This window comes from Haplochromis burtoni, unplaced genomic scaffold (assembly GCF_018398535.1).
Source record: "Haplochromis burtoni strain Fernald_Lab_line unplaced genomic scaffold, NCSU_Asbu1 Contig_37, whole genome shotgun sequence".
Classification (NCBI taxonomy): domain Eukaryota; kingdom Metazoa; phylum Chordata; class Actinopteri; order Cichliformes; family Cichlidae; genus Haplochromis; species Haplochromis burtoni.
In genome coordinates this window covers 961,599-983,532 of record NW_024582398.1, presented here as the reverse complement: position 1 = coordinate 983,532, position 21,934 = coordinate 961,599, and the positions used below count along the sequence as shown (strand labels likewise).

Genomic DNA, 21,934 nt, shown 5'->3' with positions numbered 1-21,934 from the left:
GTGCTACATTATCTGAATGATAAAACTGTTGACAGGTGGATTACAGCAGTTCAATGGATTAGTGCGTATGGTAAATAAAGCTTCCCAGATTAAACTTCAGCAAATGGCATGATGGTTGATAATGGCACTACTGCATGTTTGCATCTCCATACACAACCATGCCAATGATGTGCTAATGTATCCTGTCTGCATTATGCTAACATTGGACTGTTTCCTGCTACCCACTGGTTAAATTGTCCTGTCCCACTCCATCTTGTTCACCGGACCTCTTTCCACTCTGTCCTTGTATGTATATTATCTCTTTGAATTCACTGACCTCAAATTGTGCTGTGCTGTTCTTTTGTTGTCCCTGCTGTGTGGATCTTTGCTCGACTTCTGATCATTTCCCGCCATCACGCTGTTTCTTTGGCATTTTGTTGCAGTTCAAGAGGACCAACAATCAGCACTATCACCCAAAAAAAAGCAACGTAATGGAGGCATGAGGAATTCTCCAAACTCCTCACCTAAGATTATGAGGTAGGTACCACAAGGAGCTATCTGTCTTTGGGTTTTTACACATATAAATTCCCTCACCATAAAAATACAGATAGCTTCTTTAATAGCCAAATGTTAAACGCCAACAAAACACAACAAACTGTAATCACCGCTCGGTTTAGTTTAAACACAGAAACTACTTGGTTAGGTTTAGGCTTGGTTTAAACTATGCTTTATCAATTCAATTCAATTTTATTTATATAGCGCCAAATCACAACAAAAGTCGCCTCAAGGCGCTTTATATTGTACAGTAGATACAGAGAAAAGCCCAACAATCATATGACCCCCTATGAGCAAGCACTTTGGCGACAGTGGGGAGGAAAAACTCCCTTTTAACAGGAAGAAACCTCCGGCAGAACCAGGCTCACGGAGGGGCAGCCACCTGATGCATTCATCACAACATTAACCCTACATGTTGAAAATTAATGCCTTCAGGTTTGACACCAAAGGGGTTCTTTAGCGTTGTCTCTACGCTATTGCTTGCTAGATGACAAATAATGACCTTAAATTAAAAGAGCAATTCAAGTCATGTTATCCTCATTGGTTCAAAGAACTATTGTCCAAAATACACCCTTTTGCTTCCTTCACAGATCCTCAGTCCATGCCTCCCCCAGTGTTAAAAGTCTTTATGAGATAATACTCTATTATTTACATCAATAATGTCTCACATTCAGCCTACATAACAATTAGGACAACGAGACGGCCCATACCCTTTCCTTTTTCAACACAACACACAAGTTCTTGTTTATGCCCCAGTCACCTGTCATGTCGTTCTCTCTGGTTTCCTCAATGAACATCTTAATCTGCTCCAAATGGTACCAAATTTGACAGGAAACATCATCACCTGCATCAAGTCCACCAATTATATAACACCCCTCATCCAGCTCCAATGGTTCAGAGTTCTTTACCAATACATTACAAGATTCTGCTCCTCACTTTCAAACCTCTCTCTATGACCCTTGTCCTCCCACATATTGTCCAGATTTCTTTCAACCTTTCTTTCATGTGTTCTATGGTTTTCTGATTAGTTCTAGGTAGTTTTAGACCTAGAACAATGGGTGCCAGAGCTCTCCGCTGAACTGAATCCATTGCATCATTGCGTCAATGCCAAAGGCCATGTTGTGTGCATCTGTGAGACACCAGCAGTTCTGACACAATGGGAATCAGAATGACCTGGTTATGATTAAGGAGTAGGAAAATGATTGCCTGTATTCACAACTAGTAAATACAGAGAAACTGTTTGCATTCACTTGATGACTCAAAGAGTTACTCTCCTGTTAGCTGTACTTGGGTCTCTGGGCGAGGGAAATCTTAAGGCTATTTTCCAGCAAACTATTCCAAGATGTTCAGCAGCTAGCTGCTAACTTTGTTGATATTTGCTATAGGGCTGTGCTATATGACCAAAATCTCATATCCCGATATAAGAATTCTATCGTTCGATAACGATATAAATCACAAAAATGTAACATTTTCTGTAAATTCTGTGAATCTCGGGCAGCTCGACTTGCGGGAAGTGTTTCCAGCTGTGCGTCATGTAGCTGGAGTCGAGTGTTTTAACCGATGCATGAAACTATATTTTTAGACATAAGTTGTAACGGCCGCCGTTTTCTTTGTGAGTATTTATTACACGTCGTGCTGCAGGGAAAAGCCTGTTCTAACGTTTGAGTTTAACGTTTATTTTTTAGCACCTGGCGGCTCTTTTTTAATTCTTATCCGTAAATAATCTGCTCTTTCACATGATTCAATTTATTTTGAAAAGTCTCAACAGGATCTTGAGCTTTATTGTGAAAGGTTTATGTGGAACATAAACAAGTGGACACGCGACGCTGTTACCGTCGTTGTTGCTAACCATAACGCATAAAAACAGGCGCTTGTCAGTCCGTAGTGTGGTTATATAAGAGAAAGAGAGAACTTTATGAAATTAATATAGCCATTACAGTGACCATCAAAACGATGAAAAAATATTGCCGTAAACAGTTTATTTTGCGACACCACGAAATGAAACGATAATGTAAAATGAAACGATAGACGTTTTTATATCGTCATCCGATATATATCGTTATATCGAACAGCTATATATTATATTTGTTGCTTAGCGTTGGGAGGGTAACATACAGACTAGCTTCCTGTTCCTGCTCATCATAAGAGTAATGAAACCAAAACAACTTGCTGGACGGTATAAAAATATTCTGCAGGGATCTCCAGTCAGGTGATAATCCTTTGTTGGTTTATAACTATAAGCATAATCAAATAATCTCTTTCACATTACACATATCAATTTAACCTCTTAGGGACATAAATATAGTCATTAATGTAGCTTTAACAAATCTTTGATGAAGAAAGTACAGATACCTGTGCTTTAGGAAGAAAACCAGTACTTGTTGGATTAAGCAGTGCATTACAAAGAGCATCTGAAAGAACATTTTTCTACGCTCCTTTTTTTCATGGAAAATATGTCAGCCTCTGAGATGAGCTCTATGCCACAAGGTTTCATGTGACACCCACAGACTACAGTTCTTAAACAGGCCTGGCACTAATGACAGCACCAGGCAGTCAGAGGGGCTCTAAAGGATAGATAGCCCAAGGCTATTCATCTATTGTCGGATCCCTCTGAGGTCTTTTCAGCACGTAAGGCCACAGATGATATGTATCATCACAATGAAAGGCGAATTCAAATCCTACCTTGCTTTTATCTTGTCTCGTGAAATTAAATCGTAGCGTATTGATCTTGACTGGAGATAACACTGTTATTCAACAAGAACCCATTAGAGGGACGATAATAATAGTAGTCACTGTCATTAAGTGCAATGTTATAAGGAAGCCAGGCAACAGGGAAGACCTGCAGCCTGATGTATACAAAGTGCAACAGCACAAATGAAATTTAATTAAACCTGACAGATGACTTTACGTTCTCACTGCTAATATGGCTGCGATCTGCTTGACATTTGGAATTCAAACCCACATATGTCTGTATTGTTTAATACCGTCAGATACAGTACAGATCAGCAACATTCACTATTTCTGGAAAAAAAAATTGCTTTGTATTATAATTAAAAGTGTCGGTATGCATACATTACCATTTCCTTTGATGTCTGGTCTCTGTTTTTTCCAGGTGGGCGTTTGCCCTTTATTTATTTGGTTCAAAGTGGTTTGAAAGTTGAATCGCTCCAGGTGATTTCCAGGCTCTTGGGAAGCAAAACCAGGCTTTTCCAATGCTATCAGCAAAAAATCAACACACCAAACCAATCCATCTACTTGCCATGCTAATACTGTGCAGTGCAGGTGGATGTGATATTTCGTGCAGCATCTGCTGCCTAGAGAGGGATTCGCCGTGGTAGCCTAAGGGATACTTCATTGCAACAAGCAGAGAAAAAAACATCTGGGTGTATACTATATCAAATGTGTTTTTACAGGACCCGCGGCCTCAAGGCCTTTGTAAATAAGTAATGATCAACAGATTGGCTGTGGGTTTTGAAGAGCAGGCCTTTGTCAGTTTTCATGATGTGCCGGGTTTTCAAAGACTTTGCCTGCTCTTAGTGCTTGTGTTAGAGAAAACTAGTGCAGTGCTGCCGAATTAGAAGATCGACATAATGTGCATGTCTGCCTTCTTCTTTATGGCTCTCTCAGCTGTCATTACGCTCCTCCAGAAAACACCTGGCCTTATGTTTCGGGGTAATGATGTGTGAAGTCTTGTCAAACGTGTCATCATAAAGCAGTGAATTATGCTGCTGATCAGTTTGAATCTTTAGAAGTACACAGAAGTGACAGTCACGGACACTTCTGCGCTGTTTAACGAAACAAACCACGCAAGAGGGAAAAAAAAAAAGCGATCACGTTTCCACGAGACAGTTCGCTTCTAGTTCCAGCAAACTAACATGACCTGTCTGGAACTTAGCAATGACGACCTCACTGAAATTAACACCATTTCCACGGGCTCCTTGATGGGTCATAAGACACATCTAACTGCGGGATGTCATAACGCGTTTGGTCACATCGGAGTGCCGTGACATACACGTCATGTCTGTTACAGAACTGCTGAGGCAATTGGCAGTGCAGGGTAGTGACAGGCCGTCATGGCTGACAGTGAGCGATAGCTATCCTGGCAGAGCTCTGCCTCACCAGTCATCTTCACAAGGACAAACTGAAGTGACAGCGGCTCCACTGAGTGAGTGGTGAAACATTTGACTTTTGATGGAATATTTAGCCAAGGTGTAAAACCACTAAATGCTTTCACTCTTATTAGAATTTGAATTGCACTCTCACGTGGATTTTAAGCACCGTAATTCCAGTTTTTTATGATCATTTATGATTGTCCTGGCTGTAAACCTGTAAACCTACAGTTTATCAAAGCTGCCGCCTCCGCTTCTTTTGATTACACCGAAAAAAGAAAAGCGGCGATGTCTGATTTCACACAACCAATAGTCTAGAAGCAGCAAATGGGAGTGAGTGTCATTGTTTTTAGGACCCCCACTTTCAATATATTGGAGTGTATTTAATTATTTTTTTATTTCACGTTTCTGTTAACATTGTACTTTAAAAAAAACAAAAAAACATGTGCACGCTTTGACATTGAAATTTTATCGTACACGCGCTTTTCAAAGTGAAGCCGCATCGACAGAGAGGTAGAAAAGACATTTCCCTCTACTGCTACTTATATTCTTGAAAGGACATCCAGGTCTTGCCTGGGGGTGTATGAGCCCAAAGGCGGGGGTTTTTTCGGCTTCAGTCTCTTGGAGCCTGAGGGATGGTAGTTTCAGCTGACACTTTCATACATACTTAACATGTTACTTAAGGTGCCCATTCTTTTGAGGTACTTGGATGGATTAAAGAGACGCTCTTGTTACGAGGGGAGGACTTGAACAATTTAAAAGGTTTTGGACAGAGACCGAAGACTGTTGTCTGGATTTTCAGAAGACAGCATCTTTAACTTTGATCTGAATCTGACAAAGTTGATTTAGGGCAAAGGGATTTGTGTTGAGCAGTACTGCTAATGTGGCTGGTCACGTATATCGGTTGGCTTCGGACAATCTTTATGTGAGTTTTCTTCCGCAGATAAAAAACTTTTCGTTGGGATCAGCTTGATGAGATGTTAAATTTGGGTAACTTACAAATTTCTGTTAATCTTTTTCATACCATAGATCATGTGTTTGATTATTCTATTACATGCATCAAAACCCTTTATTTAAATTAACTGTATGACTTCATAAGATCATATCCCCCTGACCAGAACAAGCGTGATAGAAATGCAGGTACTCGTGTTGGGAGACAACTTTTAGTGGTCAGCGTTAATGTTCACCAGTGAAATTAGTTTATATAGTTCTGATGGTCTGTTTAAACATTAATACCCTTCACTTTGGAAAGCAAATACGGTTGGGCAAATTGCTGAAATATTTAAAGTCTGGTCTGTTAAAGCTTTTACCACGCAGCGCACTACGTCAAAAGCCGTATGCAGTAAGGGGGCGTAATTGCATCTCCGTGCTCATGCCAGTCAACGCAGTGTGTTGCTGCCATCTTCTTCCGCCTGGCTGCTGCTGCTGATGTCACTCTGCTTGATGACATGGCAGTTTTGTTGGCATTTCTGCAGATGGCCTCTGACAGGAAAACGAAAAGAGGAAGCGGGAAAAACTAGGAAGAAAGCAACCTTTTTTTTTTCTTTTTCTTTTTTTAGTAAAAGCGACTTATTTGCAGATTGCCAAATATTCTTATGGTTAATTTATAAAATGTGTTTTTTGTTCAAATCAATGATATAATTTCACTTTCTCCCTCCCATCTTTTTGTTTGATTAGACATGACCCACTCCTCATCCTGGGAAACGAGCAGATTGAGAGCATGGACGAGAACGTAAAGAAATATGACTCCACGGGGATGTTTCACTGGTGCCCGTCCAAAGACATTGAGAAGGTCATCTTGGTGGGTCCTGCTCCTTCACTCGGTACACGTCATTTGTCCCGACACTCTTCTCCCTGGTGACAGATGTGTCATGTCACAAAGCACTATCAGAGGTTGACAGGGCACTTAAACACTCTGTAATGAGGTGTTTGACATGTCATTTGCTACAAGAGTGCCCTGCACTATGGAAAATTTCTTGTACTAATACATATGCCATTTTTCAAATTACTTTCATTGCAGTGCAGAACTGCATGATATATTTTACAGGGGGGGCAGGCTCACTGCAAAAGGAGAAAGCGCTAACATTTGTTGGAAATGCCCATTTATGCAAATTCCAGCCAGGAACATATTGATCCCTTATCCCTTTCTTTCCCTCTCAGACACGGAGTGAGGCAGCCATGACTGTTCTGAGCGGTCATGTGGTCGTGTGCATATTTGGAGACGTGAAATCAGCGCTGATCGGTGTCCGAAACTTTGTGATGCCTCTGAGAGCAAGCAACTTTCACTACCATGAGCTGAAGCATATTGTGTTTGTCGGCTCCCTTGAGTATCTGAAGCGGGAATGGGAAACTCTGCATAATTTCCCCAAAGTCTCCATTCTGCCTGTAAGTAGAGAAAAATCACTAATTTCAAATGTTTATCTAGATCACGTCAAAGTGATGCCTTTGTTTTTCTAAACTGGTGTGCATATAATGCTCATTAACAAATGTATTTTGTGGGAAACGTGATATTGTTTCATCAGTATAAAGAGCACATTGTTATTTTGCAAGCTGTCCTGCAAAATGCTCATTGTTAACAAATCTTAAAGCCATCAACAATTTGTGGTTTTCGGGAGAATATTAAATCCTGGACATTACATAATGATTAATATTTATGTGGTTATGCTAGCAAAGAATTTGGCTAGGTTTAGGGGAACATTGTGGATTTGATTATGCGAATTTCTGCCTGGACTTTATTAGGGAAGCTATGCATGACTCCCAGAATAAGGAATCCTTATTTATCTCATATTGGACTTAGTTGCATCCTGTCAGTTCATCTGCTGTGTTAAACAAGCTTCAGCGCTGTTCCTTCACCTTGTAAGCCAGATTTCTACTGATTGGCTACAAATTTCAATCAGACGGATAGCAGGTGGCTCACAGCTAAACCTCTGTACCCGAATTGATTATATGGAGGTTATTCTCTCTTTCTGACATCATACAGTGCCAGAAGGGGAAAAAAAGTCAGAAAGCTGCGCACCAAGGGACAGATTTATAAACACGTTGCATCAGCACAAACTGGGTTTAGGTGTAAAAAATAATAAAAAATTGTATTGTATTGTTAGTATTTACAAAGAGATAGCAGTGAGAAGATTATGCGTAAGAGGTGACAACTTAAAGATGTTTGCATGTATGTTTCTGAGCGTTCCTTCAATAAGATGCAAAATATGGGAGGAGAAACTCCAAAAGTTGATTCTTTTCATCTGGATGTCCACATGAACAGAATCAACTTTTGGAGATTTACTTACCTGGACGCCTGAACATGCATCAAGACATGGGAGGAGAATATTTAAATCAACTGCACGAATCAACGTAGAAATTTTTACAATAGACACTAAGGGCGATCGTGGCTCAAGAGTTGGCAGTTCGTCTTGTAATCGGAAGGTTGCCGGTTCGAGCCCCAGCTTGGACAGTTTCGGTTGCTGTGTCCTTGGGCAAGACACTTCACCTACCGCCTACTGGTGATGCCCAGAGGGGCCGATGGCGCGATATGGCAGCCTCGCTTCTGTCAGTCTGCCCCAGGGCAGCTGTGGCGACAACTGTAGCTGCCTCCACCAGTGTGTGAATGAATAGTGGAATTGTAAAGCGCTTTGAGGGCCCCGAAAAGCGCTGTATAAATGCAATCCATTATTATTATTTACTGCTAATTGCGTTGATATTTAACACAGAAAAAAACATGTCTTAACTTGTGCACTTTATATGAACTGACTGTGCTTGTGTTTATAGGCACAACCATTAAACTAACCACACCCATGAGCACTATGAGGATTTCGCTCACATGCTTTTTTGTCCCATTTAGTAAATCTGGCCTGAAAAGTCTTAAGCTCGAGCTTATAGTGAATACTTGCACATTCGCTGACCTCATTATTTGAAACTTTGTTCATGTTTAATATGAGCATCCACAATTTTTTTTGTTCCACCATTAAAAGACTTTGTGAAAGACATAATTAGCAGTAGCAGCATTTGTCAGGACTCGCCAGCAGCGCGTAGTATAATTTGGAGCATGCACACGAGGCCGACATAAGTTTCGAGTTTGCCTGCCGTTCAAAACTTTGATTTATTTCTTGTACCTTATAGGTGAGATAACAAATTCTCTCCTTCACTGGTTCTCAAAGGGCACACCGTTGAGTAGGGCAGATCTGAGGGCTGTCAACATCAACCTCTGCGACATGTGTGTCATTCTGTCAGCCAATCAGAACAATATTGACGATGCATCACTGCAGGACAAAGAATGCATCTTGGCGTCACTCAACATCAAATCTATGCAGTTTGATGACAGCATCGGGGTCTTGCAGGCTAATTCTCAAGGTAAGGAGCGCCCTATCATAGTTCACTGCACTGCCTGGAAGGGACAGGGCCCTGGCACAGAGAATATTCCTCAGTGGGTGCTGCTTGGCTGACCTGGTGTCACTGTGTTTGACAGTAAACCCAGCTGACTATTCCTCAGGTTACTGTAACAACTGGTTTCTTCACAAACTTAATTGGTGGCAACAAGCACAGCTCTGGCACAAGAGATTTGCCTGGCTTGCACATTGTTATTTTTCAATATCGGAGACTACTTTCATAAAACTAATGTGTGCAATGTATTAAAATTGCATGTTATAGCTTTCTAAATGACACTTGAAGCACTCAGTTAGCTTCAGATGGTCTTCAGTAAGGGGCCATTATTTGGCACTGAGAGAAATCCTTTTAGAAACCTTTTGGCCTCGCGACGGGTGGAGGGTGTGGTGGTGGTAGGGTCTCCAACAATTTCATTATTCCTCTAATACATGTATGACCTCGCATGGTGCTGCTTAGTCAGCAGTAAGTGATGGATATCACAACATACCCTATGTATTATACATACAGCATCACTGATTTAATGTGCTTACTTGTCAGTCTGAGGAAAGCAAGAAATGTCAAGTCAATTTGGATTCAATCTTGCGTCACTGATTTTCTATTTCATGACTCCATATTGTACATGCTTTTTTTGCATATGTTTGTAAAATGTTTCTGTCTCCATGCACACACAATCAAAGGGAAACAAAATGAGCTGTTTGTCACATCTATTATATATAAATCAATACTGGTCGTTGTCAAGAATATGGTAACACTGCACTTTACACCTCACTCGCGGCTGCAAATAGATGAAATAACCCCGACACATTAGTTCTGCTGATGTGCATTATCGTAACCTCTAAAATCAAGTACTGAACCTAGTATTAACTGATGTGCTTTGTGTGACATGTATGTCCATTAAGGCTTCACACCACCAGGAATGGATAGATCATCTCCTGAGAATAGTCCAGTCCATGGACTGGTGAGGCAGACCTCTGTCACCACTGGAGCAAATATCCCCATCATAACAGAACTAGGTATGGTTTGCTGCTACGTGTTGATTGATATGCTAGCTCTGCTGTTTTATGTTCTTTTCAGTGTAGTAGTTGTAAACAAATCTCCGAAAACACAAATTATGCAATTAGAGGCTGTCATCACTTGATTAACTGTACTAAAAGTGGAATTTGTTTATGCTTTTGTCCCTTGTTGGCATGTACCAGTAACTGTTTTTCCTTAACACTTGTCTAGCGCCATTAGCAAAGCCAGGCAAAAAACTGCCTGTGATTTCATTCAGTCAGGATAAAAGCAGTGGGACCAGCATACAAATGATAACTGAGCTGGGTAAGAAGAAGTGCCTCTGTCCTGTACTGCAGTGTCGTAACTGCTGCTGCCTCCATATCAGCTTTCTTTTGATTTCTCGTGCTGCACAAGAGGCTCAGTCCATTCCCATGGCATCACTTTGAGCACATTTTACCCTTGGTTCTGGTTGAAATTGCCTGTCTTGTTTTGGCTCCCTATCTCAAAGCAAAATTTCTCCCTTTTATTTTTCTAAGAATTACAGGGTCTTTGATCCCTCAGAAGTCCTTGTGGCTGTTTTCATAGCATCTTCTGTCGGATCACATTCTCTGTCCCGTGCCCTTCTTTCATCTCAGCCCTGTCGATATGACTGACATTTATTTCTGTCCTCACAGAAGAAGCAGTTCTCCAACTAAATTTTACATCATTACTTTCTTCCAGCTACTGCATGTGTTTTTGTGCTCAAAGACATCTTTAAAGAAGGTTCTGGGGCAATGAAATACTTTCATTTGACTTGACATGCAAGTACAAGTAATTGGAAGTTCTGTCTTGGATTTACAAGACAAACAATGGCATAATGGTGTTACTGATAGTGACCTCAGGAGGACTTCAAGTTAAGGCCTGGAACTTTGACAATATGCATGGTGTCATGAGTGTGCATGAATGGCCTGGATATGGAATGTGGCAGAGGCAAGTTGGCCACAAGGCTGGATACAAACACCAGACACATATGTCATTTTAGTTCTTTTAAAGAAACTAAAATGTGGTCCAAATTTGGAACTAAGCAAATGAGGAGAATATGCGAAACTATTCACCGATTTCTAATACAGTCCATATCTGCTGCTACTGACTGTTGTGCACAACCGCTGTATTGTTGTGTCCTCCTCTTCACGTGAATCAAGCATTTGCCATGTTGGACTCAGTGTGCAGTAAAAAAACCCCAACAAAAAACAAGCTGAACTGAAATAGCTAATAAAATGAACACGTTTACCCCATAGTGAATGACTCGAATGTTCAGTTCCTGGATCAAGATGATGACGACGACCCAGACACAGAGTTGTACCTCACACAGCCTTTTGCCTGTGGGACAGCATTTGCAGTCAGTGTGCTGGATTCCTTAATGAGTGCGGTAAGTCAAAAAATCGAATTTCTAATAACATCTGTCAATTGCAAAATAGGTCAACTAAATAGTCGCGGTATCGACTGATATTTAGCTACTTACTGATAAAGCTGTATCAGCAGTCTTAAGAGCTTGAAAAGAAGAAGATTGGGCTTTTGTTTGTTTCACTTCAGTCCAAGAAGCAAAACGTGGAGAATCCCAGGTATTTAAACCCTAATAGGGCTCTGCTAAGCTCATGTGATGAAACACATGTTCATCTCCAAAGGGGAAACTCCCACTTGGGTTTAAATACCTCCATAACCTTTTGGTTATGGAACTGAAGAACCCTCTTGGATGAGATGAAATAAAAAATATAACCCTTAATAATGACACATAACAAATGTTTTTTTGTGTCGTGTGTCTAAAAGAAAAAGAATAACCGCTAATATACTGAATTCTTTACTGCCAAATATCGGTATCAGTATTGTATCGGTTTTAAAAATCCTATATTGGCCGAGCTTTACAACTAAATCTAAAAAAATAATACAAATAATAAAGTAGGCACATTCTGGTCCTCTGTTAAAAGAATGAATGACAAGACTGGAACTTGTACAAGGCATGATGGCTTCATTTGTCTGCCTTTCAGTTTGAGTGAGGTTAGAACAAAGCTGCCTTCAAGTGTGCTCCAGTGTAGACAAAGGTAATGCTACCTAATGGACAGCCCTCATCCATCATCTGAGTCAATAGTGCTGTCAGCAGCCAAGGGAGATGTCACCATGCTGTACAAGCAGGGGGAGACAAGCGACTGCAGTGAAAAGAAAAGGGGAGACATTTGCCCTTGTTAAAATCAGCAAAGCAATAACTGAGGAGGGATTAGAAAGATAACAATTACAGAGAGGAGTATATCTTCAGGTTTAGTGTGTGGTTTATAAAGCGGACTTTTTTCTTTCTTATATAAAGCTAAGTAATAAATCCTTGTACAAGTGTGAACATGGACTCGCTGCTCTGATGGAAGTAGGTGTGACCTGCAGTAACTGGATTCTCCTGTCTTTTCACTCCATGTTCAGACCAATGTGATGCGACAGAGCAGGGTTAGATAGCACCATTCAATCTGCCTGGCACGCTGAGAAGGTTCAGTTGTGACTTTGGGAGTGTTTGCTTAAGGACTCACCCCCCTCTAACTTCATTCCTTCAGACATACTTCAATGATAATATCCTCACCTTGATCCGGACGCTGGTAACGGGCGGGGCGACACCGGAGCTGGAGGGGCTGCTGGCAGAGGAGAATGCATTAAGAGGTGGCTACAGCACACCACAGACCCTGGCAAACAGGGACAGGTGTCGCGTGGCACAGCTGGCCTTGTACGATGGGCCCTTTGCCGACCTCGGGGTAAGTGATTGGTCTTGTCACCTGGGGGCTAAGGACATTTTTGTCAGCTTGCTTTGTGGGAGCTGCTGTTACTGAAGGATGCAGAGTAATGGGGATGGGATGGGGATGTAAAACTGTGTTGAGTGATTGTGACATAGCTGAAATTGTATAATGAATAGAAAATAAGTTATATTTATCTATAGAATAAGCATAAAATAAGTATTTTGGCATTTATTTAAGATGTTAGTTTTAATAGCATATTGACTGATTGTTAGCACTTACGTAGATGGATCAACTGAAGAGCCAGATGCATTTCTCAGGTCGTGTTTCAGGTCTTTGCTGGATGTTTCCTATTTCTTATGGACACAGCTTTCACACACTGGTCATCTGCTGTAGATAGATTTTAAAGCCTGCCACTTTTTCTTTTGTCCTCTACTTGTTCAGTTTCCTCAAATTAAGTACGCACTACACACCATGAGATATACCAAGCTTCAAGCTAATATATTTTGGGAATTTACATTTGTTGGTCCTTTTCATTAACCCAAATCAACTAAAGACATGGGAACAAATGATGGGTTTTGTGACAGGTTGCTAGTAATGAAGTGACTAAAATCTTCTTTTTTTGTTTTCCTAACTCATCCCGTCTGTTAGGTCCCTTTATTTATGCTTGAATGATTCATATGATTTAAAAAAAAAAAAAAAATCCTCTGACAGTGGTCAGGTACAAGAACTGAACTGAAAATGACAGAAAGCAGCCGATGTCCAAAGAAAAACTAAAAGCCTTCAGAAAGCTATTTCCAAAGACAACTTAAAATTTAGTCTGACTCCTAGGAAGCTAAATATAAACAAAGGAGGGGTGGCTCAAGACTCCTGTACAGTACTATAAATGGCAGAACAAAGCTAATGAGCCAAGGAGGCTTCTTTTATTTTGTGCTATGGCTCTCTTAATATTCTCTAATATTCCATGAAATCCATCATTGCTTTACCCTGGTGACCGAATCCTCTAATTGTGGCAGTTCCACTTCAACTGGAATGAGTTAACTGTGTGCTGTAAAATGTTGTTGTCGAATGCTTGTGTTTCTTTTCGAGTTATCTGCTTAATTTCCATGACTTTCTGCTTTATTATCCAGCTGTATCAGATAAAGACGTAATGCTAGAGATCTATTTGCCGATTTTATTTGAGTGTGGTCAGGAGACAATTTTGTCCTTCATTTACATAGACAACAGTAAACAAAACAAAGAGCATGCAAGGGAAAAGAAAAGACTACGCTGTGTAACACAGATTCTATTTTTCTATGACGTTAATATGTATTTTTAGTGTTGGTTTTACAAAATACAAATTGTGTACTCATCAGTTTTGTGTTGCTCTCTTACAGGATGGTGGTTGTTATGGTGACCTGTTTTGTAAAGCCCTAAAAACTTATAACATGTTGTGTTTTGGCATCTATCGGCTACGAGACGCACATCTAAACACACAAAGCCAGTGTACCAAACGGTATGTGTTCTTGCATTTAACTGAAATCCAAATAATAATGGATTCATGTATTACTTTATTTATAACTGGCCTCACATCTGGTCCCTTTTTCCTCTAGATATGTCATAACCAATCCACCATATGCATTTGAGCTGGTGCCCTCAGACCTGATATTCTGCCTGATGCAGTTTGACCACAACGCTGGCCAGTCTCGAACCAGCCTCTCCCATTCTTCCCATTCATCCCATTCTTCAAGCAAAAAGAGTTCCTCCGTCCACTCTATCCCCACCACCAACCGCACCAACCGAGCCAAAAGCAGGGACTCGCGAGACAAACAAAAGTATGTGCCCCTCTAAAGCTCTGTGACTGTCTATGTCCGTGACCGGTGCCTGCCGACAGCGTTTGACTTGTTTGTCCAGACAGACTTTCACACGTCTGAGTGTCAAACTGTGTATGTCCATCTGATGGTGTATGTATGTGCCACTTTTGTGTTTAACAAAGCAATTTAGTACAGATTGGGTTTCCTCTTTAGCAGGATTGGCTAATATTGCAGGTCAAAGAATAACTGGAACTCCCCTGGACTGAGTTTCATTCCATCCATTAGCTGTTTTTTTCCCACATTCTTGTGCATTTGAAAGCCAAGAACAGTAGTAACATCCTGACTAGTACACTTTCAGTCAAGTGCAAATATAGATCAGGATTTCTACAACTAATTCTGTCCAGTTAACCGCTTACCAACTTTTAATTAACTACGAAAGCCTTACCTATACTCACAGACCCCTCTCAACCTCCATCTAATGTGGAAGAAAAGGATATTATTATATATGTGACACTGGCAAACACATCATAGAACATGACAAAGTAATTACCCTCAGGGTAGTAAGTGACAAACATTGTACAACCTCCATCTTTCCTTTTTGTTTTGCTAATATCCAGCACCTCTGTGATTATGGCCACCGTCTCTTTCCACTTGTAGCATTCCGAGTTTTGTTTAATTTCGAATTAAAGCTGAAACTTATTGTACTAAATTGCACTTTTAAAATTACACGTCTTAAAGGTTCATGTCATGTCAATGAATTCTTGCACATCGTGTCCTCTCAATGCCTTTTGATTTGCGTTAGAAAGCTGCGCTTTTAGTTAAATGTTACTTGCCACCGTGAACTATTAGTTATGTCAAGACAATTTGCAAGCATAAAATGCTACGGTTGTTAATAAAGTTTGACCCGCACAATGTGAATGTCACATTTCAGTTTTATTCTACAATTGTTAAACTTTGTGAAGAGACATTTTCATGTATTATGATTACCACTTTTATTACCAGTAATTAGACTGGTAAACTGAATCAGAATTTCTATGCACCGCTGCAAATTGGGCCCGTAACTGCTTAAAGTAAAGGTTCGATGAAGCAGTGAGTACTACACTGTCAGCATACGGCAGCAATAGCTAGCATTTTTTTCTCTACAGAGTATTCGACCTGCAACCAAAGGAGCTGGAATCCTTATAATCTTCTTGTTGCCTTTGTCTTGATTTCACAATTTAGGTCTTACTTCAGTTTGAAGCCTTACTACACCTGTGGTCTCCACAGATGACACTATAGTTGGTGTGAATCGCTATAGGAAGGCGTTTCTGCTGTGGAAATGTACATAGCATCCTATCCAACTCTTAGCTAGAAGCAGGGATAGTTATTCAAAGTAGATTTCATACTTCCAGATTTTATTACTTTGGCTAGACTTTCCCAATTCAACATCATGTTTGGGCTTACCAAGTCCCCGACCACATACACTTTTTTCAAGTGATTGATAAGCTGACAGCTTCAACCATAGTGTATTCAAGACACAAGCAGCTGACTGGATGATACCACTTTGATCAGTCATCAATCTTTTATAATGGTACCACGTATACCTACAAGTTTTTTTTTTTTTAACCAGATGTACAGAAGTCAGAGTTTAGATTGTGTAGATAATTCTTCACAGGTGGCTCCAGCCCATTTTTAACAAAAGCATGTCCTCAAATGTATTTGGCTTTCCTTTCTCTCGATAACTCTAAAAAGGTAAAGAATCCATTTCCTATCCATAAGCTTTCAACTTGCAATTTGCAATATAGAAACATAACAGCTGTAAAGCATTACACTGTACAAGAAGACAGAGCCTCTAAGCTACACTTAGAGTTTCAGGACTTATTTGTACACTATGGTTGTTCTCTATAGGCTGTACCAATGTAGTGCAAGCCTACCAGGTCCCATAATGAAATAATGCCTTTGTTAAGTACACTTAACCTGTACTTTTAGTGCAATATACCCTATTATAAATACATTGTGGTGTCTGGCAGGTGTTTGTTATAGAGTGCCTGCAAGTTGGCATAATGAATCAGGTGAATCATTTAATTAAAGACTGTAAGATCGATATATAAAAGGTTGTTGATTTCTTGGAGTTTTGAAACCAGAGAGGTTGGAAACCGAAGACACTTCATCGCATTCGCCATCACAAGTCTTTGGATAATGAACATTCCCTGTAAATCCTCCTTTATGAGTCGAATAACAGCCATAATTTCCCAAATAACCCATATTATCTGAAACTATTGATTAAAGTCACCAGTTGCATATTTACTGAGCTCACAGAATAATGAAGCTTAGAGCTATTTTACCATGTACGTCTATACAACAGGAAGTCTTATTTGGAACCAGGGAAATAATTCCCTGCTGGGCAAAGAACATTAGGGCGCTTCTGTATCGGCTCCACTTGTCAGGCTCAGGACCGACATCCATCTTTTATACTGTCTATAAGTATGCCTCTGTGCTTCCGAATAACTCATTTTATGTCTTTACTAATGTATGTTGGACCATAAAGTACAGACTTGTTTGAATCACAAAAGCTTGTTTGTGCCATGTGCAGTATTTGTATTTGCATTAATTACTAAATGTTGTTAATCAGGCCTGTCCTTAAGTTCATGGGTTTGGTTCATGGGGCCGGTTATATTTATTGAATATATTCCCGGTATGGATGGGGTCTAAGATTGTTTGGTTTAATTTAATTGTCTGTCTCTGAGTATATATTGATTACAGGTATCTCAGTATTTTACTGTTATTAACACAGTGAAGGGACTTTGCAGAATTGACAGAGGTATGCATTCTACAAATAATAGCAATATCATAATATTTTCACATTCATTCAAAGGGAATGCTTATGTGTCACAGCTGCTGAATGAACACTACAGGCTTTTTATGGTTAACAATACTGCTCATGCTCAGTTAATACGATGCATTGCACTTTTTTACAGAGATCCATTTAACACACCAGTGTATTCGTTTGATTTAAAAACATCTGACGTGCAGCTGCATGCTGGTATTTCCATCTGAAACTTGGAGATAATTTTTTAAAACTGCTTTAACAATAGGCATGGGAAGATTATGGCTGTCTGACATGCATTATTATGCTGGATGCATAATAATGGCACTTAAAGATATTTTTACATGACCTATGTTGTTTTTCGTTATCTTTTTTTGTGATTAGTGGCAACCTACTGTTTAACCTACTCCAAATCCATACGCAATGAGATCATCTGCTGGTTTTATGCCTCCGATCTTCCTGCTCTGCCTTTTCTGTTATTAATGGTCGCATTAGTATTTTCCCACTTAGCTTACACGTAGTGTACTACTTTCTCTTTTCAAAGTGCAACAAGGATAAGTAGAGTTGGCCAAGGTATGGAAGTGAATGAATATGCATGATATTACATACTTGCACTGAACACGGTCATGTCCCTGCTGACATGTTGCCCTCTGAATGAAAGCCAAGTAGTTTAGCATTTCCAAATGACTGCTTCAGGAGAGCATGGTCGTGACCTAAGCAGCACAGTTCACAGCGGGTTTGACTGTAGAATGTGTGACTGCAACTGAATGGTTTGATGCTACATTTTACTGTTGTTTAATGTTTTGTTACTGGCAACATGTGTCTGCTGGCACATGTATTAATGCACCACAGTATAACAGCCTTAGGTCATGACCATGGACTTTGCCAAGCGGATGAATCACATTGTAGAATGTCAGGTTATCTATTTCCTTCTTAACCAAAAAAAGTTGCATCAAACCAAAAGTTTGAAGTTTGAAAATATACGTATACATATAATAAATATGAAGGTGGAAGTCCTGCATTAACTTGTAATTTGGTAAAGAGATTTTGCTTCACTGGAACTTGCATGTCTTTAAACTCAACAAAGCTGCATGCTTCATGGCAGTATATTTTTAAAAAATGGCCATAAGATGAATGGCATTATGCTACAATCGCACTAGGAGACAAAAGTAGAGACAGCAACACAATCAAAATTATTGCAAATGTGCACGATGAACCTGAGATCTATTGCCTCCGACCACTCGCCGTCACTTGCCCTCTCAAACTGCACCAAGAGTCTGCTCTCAGTGAAATTCACAAATCTTATGCTACTCTTGTCTACATGCACAGAAACATCTTACATTCTAACCTAAAGCAGAAATTCCACAAATAGTTGCTATGGGATGGAGATTACCTTGCTTTCTAGATTAATAAATAGGGCGGCAGTTACTTGCAAACATTCGCCAATCTGTGTGAGAGTGATTACAGTTATTTGAAGACAGTTTGCCTCCCACCAGGCGATCTGTGCAGTGCCATTGCGTGCAACACCCTCAATCCAGAGGTGGAGGGTGTTGCAAGCTCAGTCGCTGGGCAACCAGTTGGCAACCATGACTACTTGTAATAGACCCCTGACAGCAAAACAATTAAATCCAATCACTGGGCAAATGCTAATTTCTCCTAATCACAAGGAGGTTGCTGTCCTATTTTTACACTAGCGTGATTGAAATATTAGAGAGGGAGGTAAAAACATAATGAGTGATGTTTTCCCACCACTAAAAACTCACCGTGGAGCTTAAAATACCTTCGTAAAGCAACAATTTAGAAAAAACATTTTTTAAAATGTTATTAGTGCATGTAAAAATGCATCATATTAATGCAAAATATTTGACCTCCATGTAGCATTAACTGTCTGATGTCCTCCCTTCTTGTCTTTTTATGATTTTGACTCTTTCTCAGAAAAGACATGGTTTACAGATGAGCAACAGAATACCCACCAGAGGACCATAAAGCTCAAGCCTGTGAATACTCTCGCCGTCAATCACATCAGTCGATATACTGTACATCCGCAAGCAGCTTGATTCCACCCATCAGAGAAGCAGAGCACAAGCGCTGAGTTCTGGACGCGTGCTGGTTATTGGACTCCTAGAAGACTCATCGTGTAGGCGTCCGTCCGGAATCTGAGATATCGCCTCATCTGCAAACGCAAATCATCATTTTTTTCATCGTATAAGGCGAACATGTACTGCTTTCGTCATTCACCTCTGCAGCAAGTTTATTTTACGTAATCTTCATTAAAGACAATCGTTGTCAAATATCACAGTCACTCAGCTATTAGTTTGCACAGCTAACCTTTAGCAGTGGCCAGACTCCATGACTTTTTTGGTTTATTTTGGGGAATGATGGTCACGTCAACAAGAAAAGCAATGTTAAAAAAACAGAATAACTACTTCTAATACTGCTAAAAGGGGTGTTTATTAGGATTAATGGATCAAGTTTTGCAATTGTAAAAGTTGCCTTCTTAGCTGTGTATGAACAACTACTACTACTTCTGCATTTACGTTAACCAATGTTGCAGAGTTAGTCTGTACAGTATGTTTAAAATGTGTATTTTACACCCAGCTGCAACCCCACCACAATGGCATTGTTAGTGACTGACTCTCAGTGATTCCTTTGCCATTTGGAGCTAATTCACAACATTTGTGACAGTTACGACGGCCAGTGTCCATATGTAAATGGCATTTGGGTCCAGCCTTATCTGAATCCATTTATGTTTGTCTTATTTTTTTTTGCCTTTTTTCAGGTGTTATAAATGTTTTCATGTTGCTATTTCAAGTTGTCCAAAACCCCGGAAGTGTTAACAAGTACTTGCATCTGCAAATTTTCTTTTTGTTTTTTAATAGCCAAATATGATAGAGCTGTTTTTGTTGGGTTTTTTAAAAATTTTGGTTATATTATAAAACAACCAAAAATCCAAAGGTTTGTTCATTTTACATTTATCCATTTACTTAAGTCACTATAAACAGCTAAGCCAAATGCTATGACCATATATGATATACTTGTAGGTAAGATGAATGTAAAAGCCACATATCGCATAAAGTGGGCATCATTTAAGTCCTCCTTTGGCTGTAAGCACTGCCTGACACAGGATTGTCTTGGAGGCCATTAAGCAACTTGTATGTTCTCCATGACCAATCTTAATGCCATAAACAGACATGATTTTTGTTGATGCATGAAGAACAGCTCTATCATAAAAAAAAACAAAACCCTGAATTTTTGGCTATTTGGTTTTTTTTTGGAATACTTTGTTTTGTTTACCTCCTCAATGACTGATTACATATCTTTCATATCCACTTGCTTCTAATAAAGCACCAATCATTTGTTTCTGTTTGGAAGCACAGAATAATGTGTGTGGTGTTATTAATCATGTCTTATTTTAATAATGAATCACAGCTATACTGGCACTGTTGTCACTTTACTTTAGGATCAATGAGGGGGAAGGAAAGGTAAAAAAAAAAAAAGAGCAAAGAAAAGCACATATTGCTCCATGAATTTCTCGATCCATATATGACACATAACAGTCCAGCCTAGGATTCATGTTGGATGTAAAATGAGAGAGGTTGTGACATTTTTACTGGCACAGAGGAAACCCAAGCTGTCCATCCCTCAGTGCCAGTAATGTGCCAGGCAGTGCTGAAGCCAATGGAGGACTCTAGGAAGACCCACTGCTGCGAAAAGAGGCTTCTAGTTTAGCGTTCTTAAAAATTCACTGGAGATAGCTACGACTGTCGCAAACAGTCTGAGAAGTCTTAAAACTTTTTTTCTTCTAAATCAATCCATCATCAAGAGCAGCGCCTGAAAGCAATTCAGTTGTATGTAAATGTGTAAAGCTTAATGTGAAGTATTTTTTTTCTAGTGTGTTCCCGTTTGACAGTACCTGTGGGGTTGAGAGACATTCAACATTGCAGTCTAGTCTGTATTATTTTGTGCTTTTTTTTTTTTTTAGCACATCGACAATGCCAGTGCTAAGTTGATATTTCTGACTATGTCATCATACACAATAATAAAAACTGTTTATTGTCTTGTACAAATAGCCTTGTATATAAATTGTACATGATTTCATTTTGTATTTTCACAAATTAAAAGCAGATGTATTGTGTTCTATAATATGTCTTGTCTCTTTATTTTCTCAGATTTTAAAAGGATGTTAATGATGTTTTACACACACACGCGCACCCCAAAAAGGAGAAAAATAAATTACACTATCTCTTTGATAACGCTGCACAATTTTGGATCACGTGACACAGAACACCTCGTTGTACCCTCTTGGATAATGGCTGATGTAAAAACACACTCCACATTCTCACCTGAGGGATGGAGAGAGCCCATCATCGTGCTTGTTAACGATTTTTACACACCATGGCTCTGTGGGAGACTGTCAGCATGCCAATAATATTTACAGTCTAACACCTCGCAGAGAGGCCGCTGATTTCCCTTATCCTCCTGCCAACAGCAGTGTCACCTCTTCTTAGTAAACAAACACGCCTAACTATCGAACTAAAAACAGTCTATGACTACTATATATGTGTATTATTTACA

General features: G+C 39.8%; 1 protein-coding gene across 1 annotated transcript in view; it reads left to right on the top strand.

The window, feature by feature from the left end:
* Positions 1 to 21,502, top strand: part of LOC102314531 (calcium-activated potassium channel subunit alpha-1) — a 98,577-nt gene extending 77,075 nt beyond the window's left edge. Inside the window, 13 exon segments of the mRNA XM_042219730.1 lie at positions 423 to 516; positions 6,321 to 6,444; positions 6,804 to 7,028; positions 8,795 to 8,987; positions 9,920 to 10,033; positions 10,245 to 10,337; positions 11,291 to 11,421; positions 12,587 to 12,781; positions 14,137 to 14,255; positions 14,353 to 14,574; positions 17,904 to 17,932; positions 19,295 to 19,395; positions 19,398 to 21,502. Of these exon segments, the coding sequence (XP_042075664.1) occupies positions 423 to 516; positions 6,321 to 6,444; positions 6,804 to 7,028; positions 8,795 to 8,987; positions 9,920 to 10,033; positions 10,245 to 10,337; positions 11,291 to 11,421; positions 12,587 to 12,781; positions 14,137 to 14,255; positions 14,353 to 14,574; positions 17,904 to 17,932; positions 19,295 to 19,395; positions 19,398 to 19,451 (1,694 nt within the window). The 3' untranslated portion in view covers positions 19,452 to 21,502.
* Positions 21,503 to 21,934: the final 432 nt, after the last annotated feature.